This window comes from Amblyomma maculatum, chromosome 2 (genome assembly GCF_055883805.1).
Source record: "Amblyomma maculatum isolate TAMU_Amacu chromosome 2, ASM5588380v1, whole genome shotgun sequence".
NCBI classification, from domain to species: Eukaryota; Metazoa; Arthropoda; class Arachnida; order Ixodida; family Ixodidae; genus Amblyomma; species Amblyomma maculatum.
Genome location: NC_139345.1, coordinates 97,705,419 through 97,721,284, shown reverse-complemented (window position 1 = coordinate 97,721,284; position 15,866 = coordinate 97,705,419). Strand labels below are relative to the sequence as shown.

The window sequence follows — 15,866 nt, the reverse complement described above, 5'->3', positions numbered from 1 at the left end:
CATGAACGTACGCTACTCGGGCGTTCTTGCATTGCTGCTACACGGAAGAACGACCTCCCGGGCCTGAGTTTCCCGGCACTTGGAGTCAGCGTTCGAACCAGCGTGATGGGCTTTGCATAGGGAAGCGCTAACGAAAGTATATATGAGCGAAGGGCGCGTTACAGATACATGCACTTACATTTTCTGCATTTTCGCTGCAAAAAGAATCTATTTTCACTGACTACAAACCCAAAAGATTCCCAGAACACAAAGGGCTAATTGGGGCCATCTAGTTTTCACCCATAAGCGTCGAGGGTTGGCACAGCTAAGAACAAAAGAAGAAAAAAAGAAGTCAGACGCAAATGAACATCGTAACTCTGTGTCATTTTTTTTAATGTTTGTTTTATGCTACCACCGCAACTCCCAGGGGCGCGGTAAGCTGAGAGATTATTGCCTTGTCAAAAATACCATTCGCTAAGCTACATTCTCCCCAGCGGTGCGCACTTTGTAACCGTCCGCCGTCACTCGCGTCGAGGGTGAGTTGCGGCGCTGATGTGGCAAGCGCGGCGTTTGCGAGCGCACCACGACGAGACCTCGACGCGCGCTAATAAATTGCGCCGAGGTTAGCGGTTAGCCCCGTTTTTTACGGCCCTGCGACGAGGACGACGCAACGAAACAGCGGCGGCCGTGCGCATGGCCGGCCATGTTGCTCGGCGGTGGCAGGCAACGTGAACCGCTCCGAAAAAGGTTACGAAAATTGAGAGGGCAGCAAGAAGAACGGCAAAAAGAAAAGAAAAGAACCATGAAGTGGAAGGAAACAAAGGGAACAGAAAGAATGGTGGAAATAAAGCAAGGTCCACGGCGTGAGTATCGGGAGAAAGGGCGCGCACTCTCCCCTCATACATCACTCCCAGAAGTGGGGAAATGTTCCACGTTTTGGGCACGATCCCCGAACAACTGTCGCTGGGCGAGAGAGAAAAGCGAAGGAAAATGGGGAGGTCGCGATTTGCCCCTTTGCGAAAGAGTAACGGTGCAGTGCAGCGACGCTGCGATGAAGCGGGATGGAAGAGGGAAAGGGAGTGTTATGAGAGCTCGAGATAAAAGCGAGCCCGAGAAAGCAAGAAATGAAAACAAGAGGGGCGTACTACGGAAGGAGGAGAAGGAGGCGGGCGAGAAGCAATAGCCTCGTCCAACAAGGCGTGCACGCGTGCCTATTGAAAGAAGAAGGGCCGTGCTCTTGGCCGCTGCGGTGAGCCCCGTTAATCTCGGCCGCGGCAGATTTATTGACAGGCACTGGTTGCGACGCGGTCGTGCGCGGCGCGAACGCGGTGGGGAGAAACCCTCGGCCGCGCTCTCCTGCGCGCTCTGCTGCTCCCGTCTGGAAGGCCCCTACGCGGCGGAACGCGTAAAAATGTCGTGACCAGAGAAACGCAAATACTAACTAGTTGGGGTTTTTATAAATAACTCCATAACTTATAAAATGGATTTAATTAACTATATATAATTTACACCTACCAGCTAGTTACGACGGCATATGTTAGCAGGACAGGTAGGCTTATTCATTATGAAGAAGAGATAAGCTGACAACAGAAATGATCCAGTGCGGAAAAAAACAACTGCTTCATAGATTGTATACGGAACTGTCCAGTGTAGAAGGTGGAGACGAATCTGAAAGAAAACGGCGGTTATAAGCCTGCTCAGCTGCAGATGTTTGCCAGCTTTTGAGCAGCTTTGAAGTTTTCAGACAGCACTTTCTCGGTTTTATTACAGAGGAAAAACTGCACGCTATGACCCGGGCTACAGCTATAACTGGCGAAGTAGCTGTAAATGCTTCACCCCATCACCGCATGTTTTAATTCCTCCTCACGTAAGACTTTTTTCAATGTCTCAGTGGCACAAAATTTTGCGAAAAGAAATCGTCCCAGAAAAATATTTGCCCAAAAGAAGCGCGTCGAAAAGAAAAATGACCTTGGAATACACCACTGGAAAAAACCGCTATTCGGGAAATGGGAAACGAGTCTCCCCGCATGAGTGTCACCAAAAGCCCCATAACCACAATACAATCAATTGTACGGCCTAATGAAATATAAGGGTTAGTGAATGGGCAATAGCTATCGGTAGCATTTGTTTTAAAATTTTTGTTATCTTAACTGTTTTCGGATCTTAATTTTCGTTCATTGCGGCGTGATTTGTGGCTGTCATTTGGTGTGACTTTGAAAGGGCAACCATGAATGCTTTTAAAGCACTCTTTTGACAATAAGCCCACGTAAATGCCTTTCTCGTTTTCTTCCAAGGCACCATCTTAGATTTGAGAAGCCTTACAGGCAAGGGTAAATATTTCGGACTTTCATGATAATGCTGGGCACTCTCGTTTCTTCTACCCGGGACGGCAGCCTTTGATGCTAGTTATCCCCGACATGGGAGATCCACCTACGTCAATTCTTTATAAATAAAGCATATTCCTCCTGCCACATGATAACGTAGAAATTTAAATAAGTATTCTGGGAGGTTTAAATTGAAAAGCTGTCCGAGAAATACTAGTCTGTTTTGAAGAAACATATGTGATCAGGTACCCACAGATGGATAAACAAAGCCAAGAACGTGTCATTTTCGCGGAGGACGCCTTCCGCTTATCTCTGTGCGACCTGAAGTGTCTGATGGAGAACACATAATCAATAGTATATTCCCAGCCTGAAGCAAAAAGCTGTCAATCATGGTGCGCTGCAGGCGTTCTGCTGTGTGGGAATCTGTTGAGACCTAGTTCTTGGAAGAAGCTGAAGGTTTGCAGCGCGTTGTAAAGCCCTAGTCTGCGTTTCCAAATGGCGAGCTCTAATATTATTCTAAAGGGATTTAATCCGCAGGTGTTAAAGGGACTAAAATATGAGTAGGAATGGGATGTCCGTAAGAAACAAAATTGTAGAGGTTAAAGTATCCGTTATGGTTACTGGTCGATATTGTCGACCATAAACCCTGACTGCTCATTGGAGGGTCAAATTCTAAAGGTAAAGCTCAGCTACTTTGGTCATCTGATGAGAAGAGAGGAGTCGCTGGAGAAAGATTTGATGTTGGGAAAGGTTGAGGGTCGCCGGAGAAGGGGTAGGCAGCGAACGCGATGGTTAGATGGCATTCTCGAGGCATTGCAGATGAAGCTATGTGATGTTAAGAAGATAGTGAGAGACCGGAAAGCGTGGCGTGACATGGTCCATAGGGTCACGAAGAGTCGGACACGACTGAACGCCTGAACTGAACTGAAAGTATCCTTGAACCAATCGTTTCATGAGCGTTAGCCATCGGTTGCAGCTGCAGTCGCTGCTACCGCTTCGATGTTAGCTTGCTTCCGCCCTTGATAAAGTTCTTCGCAACGGGCTAGTCTGTCATTGTTGGATGGTCTCGGCAACCTGTCTGATACGGCTGCCATCTCTGTGCTCAGCGAGGTGGCTTATGTGTATGGCGTAATTACATTTGCTAAATGAAGGAGCGGCGTAGATTGGACTTCATGAATACGACGATGTTCAATGCAGAGTGCGAGAGTGTTTTGCAGTTAGACTTGATGGAGACGGTGATGTTTAAAATACAGCGCGAGGGTGTGTTGCAGTTTTACACGAGGCGTGATCAGCTACCGCTATGGCATACTGCTATCGTGCCTGGGCACGACGATGAAGGAGACGATGTCTGCTGCACAGCGCGAGATTAAAACGACGGTGTTCGTTGCGCAGCGCGAGATGCAACAAAATGCGGTGCACGATTACATGGCGGCATCTGCGGAACTCGTGAGGTACTAGGTGCATGAATAATAATCATCCTCATGAATAAAGGTTTATGAATAAATGAATGAATAAATGAATAATGCGAAACTAGCAAACGAACGCAGTATAGCTAACGCTCTAAAAATGAAGGCTGTTGAAAGGGAGTGGCCGAGGGCGAATTTTTCTTTTGATTGTTTCGTAATAGAACGAAATGATCGAGAAAAAAAAGTTTTAAGGTGTGGTTGTTATCAACAACATCTGGACTGCACGAGAGTGGTGCTATGATCTAGTACTTCAAAAAAAAAAAATGCTTACTTCTATTTTTAATCCATAGAGCTTATTAGAAAAAACAATATTTTGTCAGGTATATGGCTTCACGAGGATATTGTTTCTATGGGCAATGTTTCGCTTGCGGAGATTTTTTTCTGCCTAGAGGTCGATTGCTGAGGAACCTCTTTCTTCGGACACAAATTCTACGGAATCATTTTTTCTTAAACCCGTCGCACTAGCTAGCAACTGGTGTAGGTCGACTGACATGGGCACGCGGCCCTTGGTATACATTAATGAAGAGGCAGCTGCGAATGCGATTGCGGTTTCTTCATTCAAGCAGATACAGTTGCAGTGAGCAGTGAGCAATTTGAACGAAAGCAGAACATGTAGACCTGGGTAGCAGCGCCAGCACCAACTGGACGGAACGACTCGTTGACAAGAAGGAATAATTAGTCTGGTATCGAAAACCGAAGCGAATGAAAGGCAGAGCAGATCGGGAGAGAGAACAGCCTATTGCCCTTCAAGAATCGAAAGCCGCGCCAGTTCATTTAGACCCTGGCGACCCCGGAGCAGAGAAATACTACCATGTTTCGATCGGGCTCCGAAACATACAAGGGGTGGGCGAGAAAGGAGGGACAGGCTAAAGAAGTGCGTGTGTGTGTGTGTGTGTGTGTGTGTGTGTGTGAGGGGGGGGGGTGAGGAGAGTTACTTTGGGAAAGAACGAAGTGAAGCGCCGGTCGCCCTGAGGGCTCGATAACGGCCACTGCTGGGGGACCCCTTACCTCCCCCCCCATCGTTCTCCTGTGTATTGATATTTCGCTCCCGTTAATTGGGGCGACCGAGCGAATGCTCGTGTAATCCGCCCGTTCCCCGGTGGACTTGTGAGCAACTCGATACCTAGAAGAAACCGGCGCGACGCCTACGCACCCTCGCTGCACAAGCGGCCAGAGCTAGGTACTTAGAGTGAATCCTTCTCCTCCTCTACTTTGCTCTATCCTTTCCCTTGGGGCCAGACCTCGAAGCCCGCAATCGAGGCAGCGGGGAGCTACGTTGCACCCTTAGTTAGCATAATACTCAGCCTCCATTGCCAGCAGTTTTATTGGATGGCGAATCAATATAAGCAAAGACTAGCAAAGAGACGGTGGCCCTTTCATAGCCTCTTAAACTCTATCTCTCTCTCTCTTCTAGAATTCCTCTTGCATCCATTTTACTTCTTAGCACACTGCCCCCCCCCCCCTTTTTTTTCCTCCCCTCAATATTTTGCGCAGTCGTGCTCTTTGCCTGAGATATCGGTTCCCACTTGGAGGAAAGGCGGAAATTTTTCTCGCACTCTCGACGCCAGGAATATATTGCGAGTCGGCGACTTTTCTCTTTCGCTCCCATCTGCTCATTTGTTTTTTTTATTCCTTTCTCACCAACCGCAGTTCTTGATACTCTTCGCCCGCGTCATAGCAAAAGGCTCTCTCATTTCGTCCGAATCGAAAACCTCGCCGAAGCACATCTTGGAGGAGATACAGACGCTTCTCACAGCGCTGTATAGGAAACCGCGCGCATGCGGCGATGCTCAAATTCCCCTAGCGACGGAGCATGCGGGCAGATGGAAAGAAATACTCTGCCGTGAAGGCGGGAATTAAAAGAGATATACAGGGTTTGACTGCGAGCGCTGCTCCCACGGAGCCCCTCATTTTTCGTCCTTCTCCTATTTCTTGTTTGCATTTTCGGGGTATTAAACCACAAGCACGCGAGTGCGATGGCCCGCGATCTCCTGATATGCTCGATGAACTTGCGCACCCCTCCCGAATCCCCCACTTCTTTACGCTCCTCTTTTTGTCTACCGTGAAGAGAGTTAATTTAGGCGCTCGCTTACCGAAGGTTTTACTTCCTAGAGCTCAACCACCGTTATCTGCGTCCCATGGGATAAGCGCGAACCTTTAAAAGTTAAACCTCTCGAAAGGAAGTCCCAAAGCGCATGCTTCAATATCAAAGAACCGGGATCGTTGTTCTATTTTCTACCAGAACAGTCAGGTTTCACTTTGGAATTTACTGAACGCAAGTTTATTTTTGTTATGGCCGCACTGAATACTAGCCAGAATAGTTGACTGCGATCGAAGGCAAGAAACAAGTGAACACGAATAAGTGTAACGCTGTTTTCTACGTGAACGCTCTTTGAGTGGTAGAGAGTCGAAACTTTGTATCAGCGTCAGTTTTTATAGCAGCAACTTATGAAATCACGAAATCTTCCTCTGTAAGGCAAGATTTATTGCTGTTCTACAATTGCTCAGAAATGAGGGAACTGCCGTGGTGCCTGAGAAACACTGTGATGCCTGGAAAACGTGACCTCTTCAGAATACGAAGCTGGTCTTACGCAACTAGGGGACTTGCTTAAGCAATGACAGCTCTTGAAATAAAAGCAGAATCCCCTTTATGCCACGAGCGGAAGTCAGGGTTATAGGCACTGAGACCGACTTCACGTTTCTCCGATCCTCGTTGCGCTGTTAGCACCCCAATTCGACACAGAGGAGCGTACGGGAGTCGACGATTCGCGACTCGCTTTTATTGCAGCACGGAGCAAGGGGGCACTTTGTTAGAACACTGTTGGAGCGAGCGGAGAAAGAAAAAGCCAACCACTTTGACTCTTGAGGGTAACACAAGTGAAACACTTTCGTTTTCCTCCCAGCGCGGCTTGCAAAGCAGCTGTGCGTCGTGAAACTGGCAAAAGGAGACGTTTCGCGCCGCGCCGGCGTGAGTGACAGTCAGCTAACAGGTCCTGCCAATCAAGGAGGCTCCCTCCTTTCCCAACTGCCTCATTGCCACGACAACTCCTTCCCTCCTACTCTTTCTCTCGTGCCTAGAGGCACCAGCTTCAATTCATACAGCGCGAGCGCTCTCCAAGAAAGCGCTACTACAACGGCACAGGAGGGAGGATGGGGAACAGTAGAGAACGATGAAGGAGAGCGGGCGCTGGGAACCGCCGTCGCTCTGTCGTAATTATCCCGCCGGAGTGAGCACTAATGGTGCGTCGCATTCGGCACTTTCTCCCTTTAGAGTCGGGAGGGTAGAAAGGACAAGAGAAAGGACGGACGACGGAGTTTGGGAAGGAGAATAAAAACGAAGAAAGAAAGGAAAGTCGGGAAGGAAAAACAGTCGACGATTAGGCGAAGCGTGGAGCAGCCCGAATATCGTTAAGCCGCGAAGCGCGCGCGCCGCTCGCGAAGCGGGCAGGCACTCTCCCGAGACGGGAAGACGGTGGAAGAAGAGAAGAGTGCGTGAGAATAAAGGAATGATGGAGTCGAGCTCCGGGCTTCCGACTCCCTTCGAGTCTCCCACTTTTCCTTGTCTTCTTCCCATGCCTACAACCCGTTCTTCCCTCGGCTATGCGGTGTCGACGACGGCGCGGCGAGAATGCCGGTGCGGGTGGCCAAACCTCTGCAGGCTTCAGGGCTGGCTACTTTGCCCGTAGTTCAATCGTGCATCTATAGTCCCTATCTGCGAAAAGAAACTTTGTATTGGCGTTTCGCTCATAACAACCCAAAATAGAGGCTTCATTCAAGAGCGTCGGGCCGCCAGAAATTTCAGCGCGCCCTAAAGTTCGTCCCTTTGGCTGGAAAGGGGTCCTGATAGGCAGAGCCTCGTAACGGTATAACTGTACCATAATCCTGCCGGAATTATAAAGTTGATGCAACGTCATGCGTTGTGAACTTAGCAAATATGGTGAACTTCAACACGTGAGGAACGCTTTTTTCTTGTACGTTGAGCATATCCTTATGCATGTGAGAGAATTTAGTAGAGATTTCCCTAGAAGGTGGGTTATTCAGTGACCATTGCTCAATGTTCATTTTAGGGATCTCATAGACTGCAGCGCCCGTTGCTGATATTGTAAAGGAAGCCTTTCCTAATAGAAGCACGTGGGCCTTGCTGTTGGAAAAACTAAAAACCTTTAATTTTCTAGGGAAGTAACAATGTTAAGAACTAAAAGTACTCTTAACAACTGTGCTGGGTTATGTACGAACAGCATCGCTCTTAATATTGCTAAGCGTAGCGCTATACATGCGGCCCCTATATTCACCTGAGCTCCTTATTTAGAAGACACTACTTCGTGTTGATATCTGTACTGCGAAATCACTCCTCAGGATGCTCACATATCAATGAATATGTAATTGAAGTGTTGTGTGCAGCGTGTGGAGTTCCACATTGCGCAGAGAGCACGGCACCGCCGCAGCTCATACGGGGTTGGTCTTTAAAACAGGGTTTTTAAAATAAACGAAGAGAACCGCTCATAAATGCAAGTGTATAAACGCTGGCGGTAGGCAACGCGTTTCCACGTATGAATGAAGAAAAAACAAACGAGAACAAGAAATAAAGATGGGCCAAAAGAGGAGGGGAAAGAGACATTCTTCGTCGCGGTCGCCCGCACGTGGTGCCGAACGGCGGTGTTCGCAAAGCTCTCCTGGAGCCGTTTTAATCAATACCTGAGGCTCCCCGCTAACAGGAAACAGCAGTTGCTGAACTCCTTTTTCTTAGTTTATGCGCTGTTCTCTCAATCTTCTTCCCGCCCTCTTTTCCAGGAGTGCGCTACCTCTCTCCTGTAAAGAGGAGCCCCGGAACGCACTCGCCGAGGCCGTGAGTTCCCTCTTTTCGAAGCCGCGCTTGCACGAATCCGCTCTCCTCTTACTTCCCTCTCCTCCATGCCTCAATCCCTTTTCTTTTGTTCATTGTTTACGCATACGCCACGCCAGCTTCGCAGCCATGCCTTTAACACTCGTTTGCGTGCAACTTTTAACGTAAATCCGGCGTCCGCATGCATAATTAAAAGACAGCCGGCATCGCGCGCCCCAGAAGCGTGGTCTTTCTCTCTCCTCACTGGCTCCCGTTTATTCTGCTTTCGGCCCTTCCGCGCGTCTCCTGTTGCTAGTATTGCTACGGCGCACAGCACCGCGGCCTCCGCAGATGCATGGTTGCGCCTTCGAGCTACCTTCTCCACATTCCTCTCCTTTTTTTTTTTTTTTTTAAATGTCCACCGTCGCGGATACTAATTCTCGTTGCCGTTTTCCGATCGTCGCAATTATGTTATTTTCATCGCGAGAAAACCTTCAACAGTCCCGCCGCCAGCGTGAGCTGGCGCTCGCTGGAAGAAAATGGTGAGGCATCAGCCGCGAGGTATAGTGCTGCATTTCGATCGTTTTTTTCTGTACGCGTAAAATGCCATTTTTCTCAAGCTAACTGTGGTTCCAAAAATTAGAAATGCCCTGAAGGTGTAAGACGGTTCAAACCTTCGCTTCCTTCTTTCAACTCTGTCTGCTCTTTCCCTCATCTGTGTGGACCCTATAAAAGAGACGTAGGGATGCTAGGGAGAGAGCGCAGCGAACGCTGGGATGAAGGGGAGCAGAGGGCGTTGCGAACGCATGTAGCAGCGGTCGTGCTAGAGGCGCCGCTGCCGTCGGAAGGAGCGGGGAAGAGCCATTTGTTTCGATTGTCGCGTCGTTCCCCATTCGCGTCTCCATTTGCGAGCGCCGACCGCATACCGGTGGCAGGCGTACACGACGGTGCAGCAGCGGCACTACAGTTGCGAGCGTTTTGCGTGGCTTGAATCGCGTCGTGTTTCCCAGCCACTGCAGTGCGTCGCGAGAGGCTAACAAGGACACGAAACAACTGGCACGCACTATACAGTCGTTCGCGCCGCTTAGACCTTCCCTCTGCGTCGCTTGGTGTTTTGTTTCGTTTGCTCCATTCTCACTTGGTTTGTTCTGGTTCCCATTCGTCGACGGGTAGTTACGCTCTTACCCCCACAGCTGTGCACCGTCGTTTTCTAAAATGAGAGCTGGGAGCTTCGCGCGAGTTCTGGGAGGGAATGCCGAGCTTGATATATTGCGTGTGGTAGGTTGTGAACTCGTCCTCACAGAATGAATAGAAGGGAACGAACGGACAAAGCGCGAAAGGGTCGTGTGGAGGGCATCAGGCTTTATAGAGACGCGGAGTTGGGGAAAGGCGGCAATTGTGAGAGTAGGAAGTAGAGCGGACGCTTGGAGCGAAAAATGGCGAACCTGGCACATTTAGATAAGGGGATACTGTAACTGGACGCAAATCGCAGATCCGAATGCGTGCTTTAGGAGAGTCGCAGTTCGTGACGGCGGTTTTGGTCGAGTGCTTACGCATGCTCTCGAGTTGCGCGGATCCTGACGCACAGTTCTTATTCAGATGGCATGCGGCATAGCTCGATCGGTACAAAAAATTTCCGAATGTTAACCCAAAAATAAAGACCCCAGATTTGGAGAACCAACTTCATCGCCATAAATCAATATGCACAGATACTCTTTGAACCGATAGTTCAAAATGGTAATGGACGCTGTCTTGTTCAAAGTGCGCTCTGAAAAGGTGAAAAAGGAGGACACCAGAGGACCGAACGAAAGTATTCGGTAGTTCCAATTTATCACTGAACTTCCTTCCATTGTGTGGGCTCAAGGAGATAGCTTTAGTAACTCCAAAAATTTGTATCCCGTATCCCGCGCATAAACAACTAACTCGCCATGCAAACCAAATTTTTGAACCATTTATATTCTCTCAGTTTGCGCGTTTATGTTCTTTTTTTTTTTCGAAAAGTTTCATTGGGTATTTCATTCCAACCATAACAGGACCTGCATCACTTTCAAGTAGCAGTACCCCCCCCCCCCCCGCCCCCACCCCCTGTCCTTAAAAGAGGTCCCACGAGTACTATTTTGTTTTTCTGGAGATGGAGAAAAGCAAATCACTACAAGCAAAAACAGCTAATAGCAAAATGGTTCGTAAAATGTCTAGAACTTAGCAGAAAAGCGGCTGTTCCTAAGAGGAATACGAGAGAGGAAAATGTGCATGCTTCGCTACCTCGCGTTTTGCGTAACAAAGGCTATAACAGCAAGTCCTGAAAAAGCATAGAAAACGACTCGCCTCAAGGAAAAGAGCGACAGTGGAGAAAAATGTTAGCATCGGTGCTTATGTGGTCAGGCTCAGTATGTCATAGAAGGATAGAGATTTAGGCGAGTTGGTATGGTGTTATTTTTGCAGTAGCAGCGTGAAAAAAACAAAGACGTGAAAGGAAACAGGGATGCCTTGTTACATATTTGTCTTATCGCGTCGCTACTTCAAGTTCAGTATGTCGTATCCACTTGTGAGTGGACGTGCGGGAACCGCGGGAAAGTGTGTGTGTGTGTGTGCGGGGGGGGGGGGGGGATCGAAGGTTTCAAGAAAGGACTGCAATCACAGCCCAATACAACCACTGAAGACTACCTTTCCTGAACGCACACGCGCCCGATTGATCTTCTCGTATGATTACACAATGAATTTCAAGAGACAGCGAAACGCAGAAGGGATCTAGTCTGCGCCATGTCATAGGAAATCCGAATGGATAACGCAGAACACGCGATTGTAGACCAATAAAAGGAGCACTCGGAAAGGACGTAACTGGGCCAGTGATGATGCAGATAATAAGGATGGTAATGATGAAGCACAATTGTTTTGCAAGACGAAGTCCGGAATGAAAATATATTTTCATACGTGAGGCGGTTAGAGCTCTCACCAGGATGACGTGGACGACCTGGAGCCGGGCTGGGACGGCTCGCTCTGGGACAGGCTGCTGACTCGCTTGGGCGACTGCGTGGCCACGTGCACGGGCTCGGCGCTCTCGTGGCTCTTGGCGGCCATCCGCTGGCGGCACAGGTCCTGCGAAAAGGCACCGCACCACATTCGGTGAGCGGTCCAACGACGACTGCGACACACACCTCCAATAGCTCACATAACTCACTTCAGCTGTCGCGGTGAACATCGGCGTTCAACTAATGCTGGCTCACAGTCGGTAGAAATTCCGCAAAAATAGAGGCTCTCGGTAGATAAAAAATAAAGAGAGGCAGTTCGTAAACAATTATAAAGCATTTGCAGGGTCGTCCATCCTTAGGTTGAACGCGCGATTTGACGGTTGCTGTCAGAGAATAGCCATTAGATCCCACCTCACTGCACGTCGAAGCGAACTGGCGGAGACACACCGAGAGCAGGATCTGGTGCTTCGCCTTGCGTGTGACTTAGTTATGTTGCGCGACCGGATCGGACGCAGTGACGCTTTGGTGAGAGTGGCCCCACATTGCGGTGTTAACCCTAAGAGGAGACGACCATGCACGCCACCAGGGCCGCCGGAGAACCGCTATCGAGTAGCTTGGTGTCTGAAGAAGTGAAACATTAGGAAGTGAGTGGGCAACAATGGCGCTTTACATCGCAGCAGCACCTATCACAAAGTATATTTAACAGGTTCATTATTATCGAAATTTGGTGTATTTCTGGCAGGACATCGACGCGAGGTTCTTCACTAGCGGCGCTGCTGAGCGGGCGATACGAAACGCGGGTTCTGCCGAGGAATGGCTGGGAGATATTTGCCAGTACCTTACTAAATATTGCGTATTACAGTGGCCTTTATTCGTTCATTTTGCTATGAGCTTGAGATTCATTACATTCCTGCAAAACATGTCATAGTGCCTACTAACCATAGCGACGAAACAAATATGCATCTAAAATATTTACAGCCGCGAAAGCAACTATTCAGTTTTTATTTTGCCAGCCCATTGAGCTATACGAGTGTGCGACAACACATATCGGCTTTCGCGTGCCACTTTCTCACTCGGAAGGATACATATAAACAAAGGATACTGGCCAGCTAAAAAAAATGTCGCTGCTTACAATTGCCCAATATACGCCGCTGGCAATGCGGTTAAAATAAAAAAAAAAATATAACTCAGGGTACATTAATGCCTGAAAAACAGCCTACATCCACGCTTTCGTTTTTCGCGAAGCTCGCTTTATTAAGGCTTTTATAACAAGCAGCAAACGCTTATTCTGGACGTGCATGGCTCTGGACCATGCGCTATATTTCAGCGAAATTTAAACGTAGTAATCTTCGGTCCAGCAATGAATGAAGTTCTCTCGCCTCTCTGTATGGGGCATAACCGATCTAGTACATTAACAATTTGCCTGTCGTGCAAGTATCGTTATAAAAACACTAACTGTATGAACCTCCCAGACTCGAAGGAAGTATGAATTGCTACAAGAGAAAAAGGAAATAACGAAAGCACATAGTCACAAAAGTAAGCCGCCTCTCAAGAGACGCTGTTCATGCTGCATTGATGCATGCATGCACTCCGAGAGTTTTCCGGGTAAACAAGTTAAAGAGCGGGAGACGCCCCTGATGAAGAGTGATCTTTGTGGAACGCTCCATTTCGTCTTTTCGCGCAACGTGTGGGAAAGCGAGCATTTGCATAGACCAAAGCGTTTAGTAGATAGTGGGAGCAAGAAAGCGAACGTTAAAAACAGCAGGGAAGCAGACATGGTTGGGGGCGGGAACCACGCGACTCATTTTCATATTTTGCTAGGATGGGGGAGAGCTTTATGGTGTCATGAGGATTTTGTTGCAGCAACTCGTTTTAACGATGGATTGAACTTCTGGGAAAAGAGCAACAAAATTTTACTCAATATTATTATTTATTTATTTTTTTTTGCGTTTTTGATTCCGTTGCACTGTACCGAAAATTCTGTGCGGACTATATGACTTGAGCGTACCGAAGTCGAGGAGATCTCTCGTTGCTGCATCTATGTCCAAGCTAGAAACTTTAGTTTATATGCCGCTGTATTGGCGTCTATAAAGAATTGTGCGCACACAAAATAAATATACAGACACGAGATGGAACCCTAGCCTTTAAAAGTCGACAATGATTCTCCCTTGTATACCATAAAGAAATAAGAGCAGCCAGCAAATGCATGGAGTTGCCTTGATGTGCTACAAAAAAAAAAAAAAAGTAGCAGAATAGATCATAGTTGTGTTTATCGCAACTTTTCAACTTCAAGAGCGTACGAATGAGCCGTTAACGCGTATATGCGGCGGAAAGAATAATGTGGGAATAAATGGGCCACAGTAACGGTACATATAAATATCGAATTGTTGGGTCGACAGCGGATCAAAAAGTTGTCGTCTCACCAAGCGTTGAACATAACGCAGACAATCGCGATGAGACCGAATGTGCGCTTACTTTGAGTGCAGCCAAGAAATGAGGAGACTTCTGGAAAGGCAAAACTCGGAAAAAAAGAAAACGAAGTGGTCAGCTTTTATATTTACATCGCGGTAACGTCGATATAAAGCCACCAATTTTCGAAAAAGTTTTATAAACAAAGTAGGCGACTACTATTCAATTACGATTCAACACGCATATTTCAATAAGCTCGCGCCTTTAGGCAGCATCGACAAATAAGCAGCCTTCGCTAAACCTCTACTGCTGATTTATTTGAAAGCACTTTCTTCTCTCTCAACTATGGCATGAATCTTGCGGCTGAATTAAGAACTTCAGAAACAATACAGAATGGGAGTATAAATTCTTCGCTTGCCTTGAAGCCTGAGAGACATCGTAAGAAATTCTGAAAATTGTATTAAAAGAACAACAGCGGTGGTGAGGGGTTAACTGGATGACATCGTAGCACGGTTCGACTTTCCCGCACTTTCGCACTAGAGTTCGGAAACTCTGTGCGCTAGAAAATGTCAATTCGCAGCACAAAAACATCAGCCACAGCAGATCACTTGTAATCGGCAGATTAGACTCGGACGACGCGCTGCACAAGCACAATATAGACAAAGGCTTCGGGTCACGCACACATCGACGATACGAGGTGGTCATGGTCGTAGTCTAGAGAACTCTGGAACCGATTATATGGACAAGCCCGGCGACTCTGTAGTGCCCCTCATTCCGCTAGTCTCCATGAGCACGCAAACATAGCGATTGCCACAAGAATCATTTCGACAACAGGCGAACGAAGACAGCTAGAGCCGTCCGTGGCCGCGAAGCTCACTGTAGCGGTGTCTATATGCGAGACCGCGAGTTGCGGGATATGAGTGAACGGAAACGGAAGTCAGATAGCAGAGAGAGTGTGAGGGCGCGTGAAAAACGCGACACGCTTTCCGCGCCGTAGCAGCGCCAGAAGCAGCCCGCGCGCCCGCGAACGGCGCTACGTCAAACTCAGGAAGAAGGGGGCGTCGGTGACCGTCGACTACACGGCGCGTTTCGTCTGCCTCCGCACTGTTCGACTGTACATACAGCTAGGCGTATTCGCTTCTGCCTCGAGTCGGGAAGGCCAGACCACACTGCGATGAATGGCGACGGTCGACGCTGCTGTGCGGTGAAGCAGCCTCCTCTTACCCCTTTCCCATTCCCATCTCCTCCTGTCGCTTCGAGGCGCACTCTTATCTCGCAGGCGCACGTCGCCGGAGTGTGAGAGCCGGCGGCCACAAGCCGGCCTCGTATGTAGTACGTGACGGCGCCGCGACGTGCGTGGTTTTCGGGGATGCGGTTATTTATCCCTCTTCGCGGACGCTGCAACTACCGAGGAGGCCGCGCTATGGGATGAGCTGGAAGAGGCGTACGGGCAAAAACGCGGTATGGCCGTCTACTGCCCCCTTTCCTTCCGTTTTCGGGCCAACACAGTACTTCTCTCTCTCTCTCTCTCTCTCTCTCTCTCTCTCTCTCTCTCTCTCTCTCTCTCTCTCTCTCTCTCTCTCTCTCTCTCTCTCTCTCTCTCTCTCTCTCTCTCTCTCTCACTCACTCTCTGTGGTTGAGGGAGAAGAAAGAGTCGCAGTGTCATTCGTCAAGCAGAGTAGTTAAAGCGTGAAGGCCAGATAAATAACCGACATTGGCAGGTTTAGACTTCAAAATGTCAGGTGTCACGTGGCCAAACGAGGAAGTAAATACCATATGCAAATAAAAAGTATATCAGTCTCCTGTCCTTTTCATCCTTTTTCTCCGTATGTACCTCAGTCGTCCGAAAGCCATATGCACTGGCTACTAACTGCCGAAATGCTGTGGAGTATTCAAT

The 15,866-nt window shown here is 48.4% G+C and overlaps 1 protein-coding gene across 1 annotated transcript in view; it reads right to left on the bottom strand.

Moving 5' to 3' along the window:
- Positions 1–15,866, bottom strand: part of IA-2 (tyrosine phosphatase IA-2) — a 419,415-nt gene that overhangs the window by 62,587 nt on the left and 340,962 nt on the right. The window contains exon 15 of the mRNA XM_084592103.1: positions 11,545–11,687. Within this exon, the coding sequence (XP_084448229.1) occupies positions 11,545–11,687 (143 nt within the window). The remainder of the gene's footprint in view (positions 1–11,544; positions 11,688–15,866) is intronic.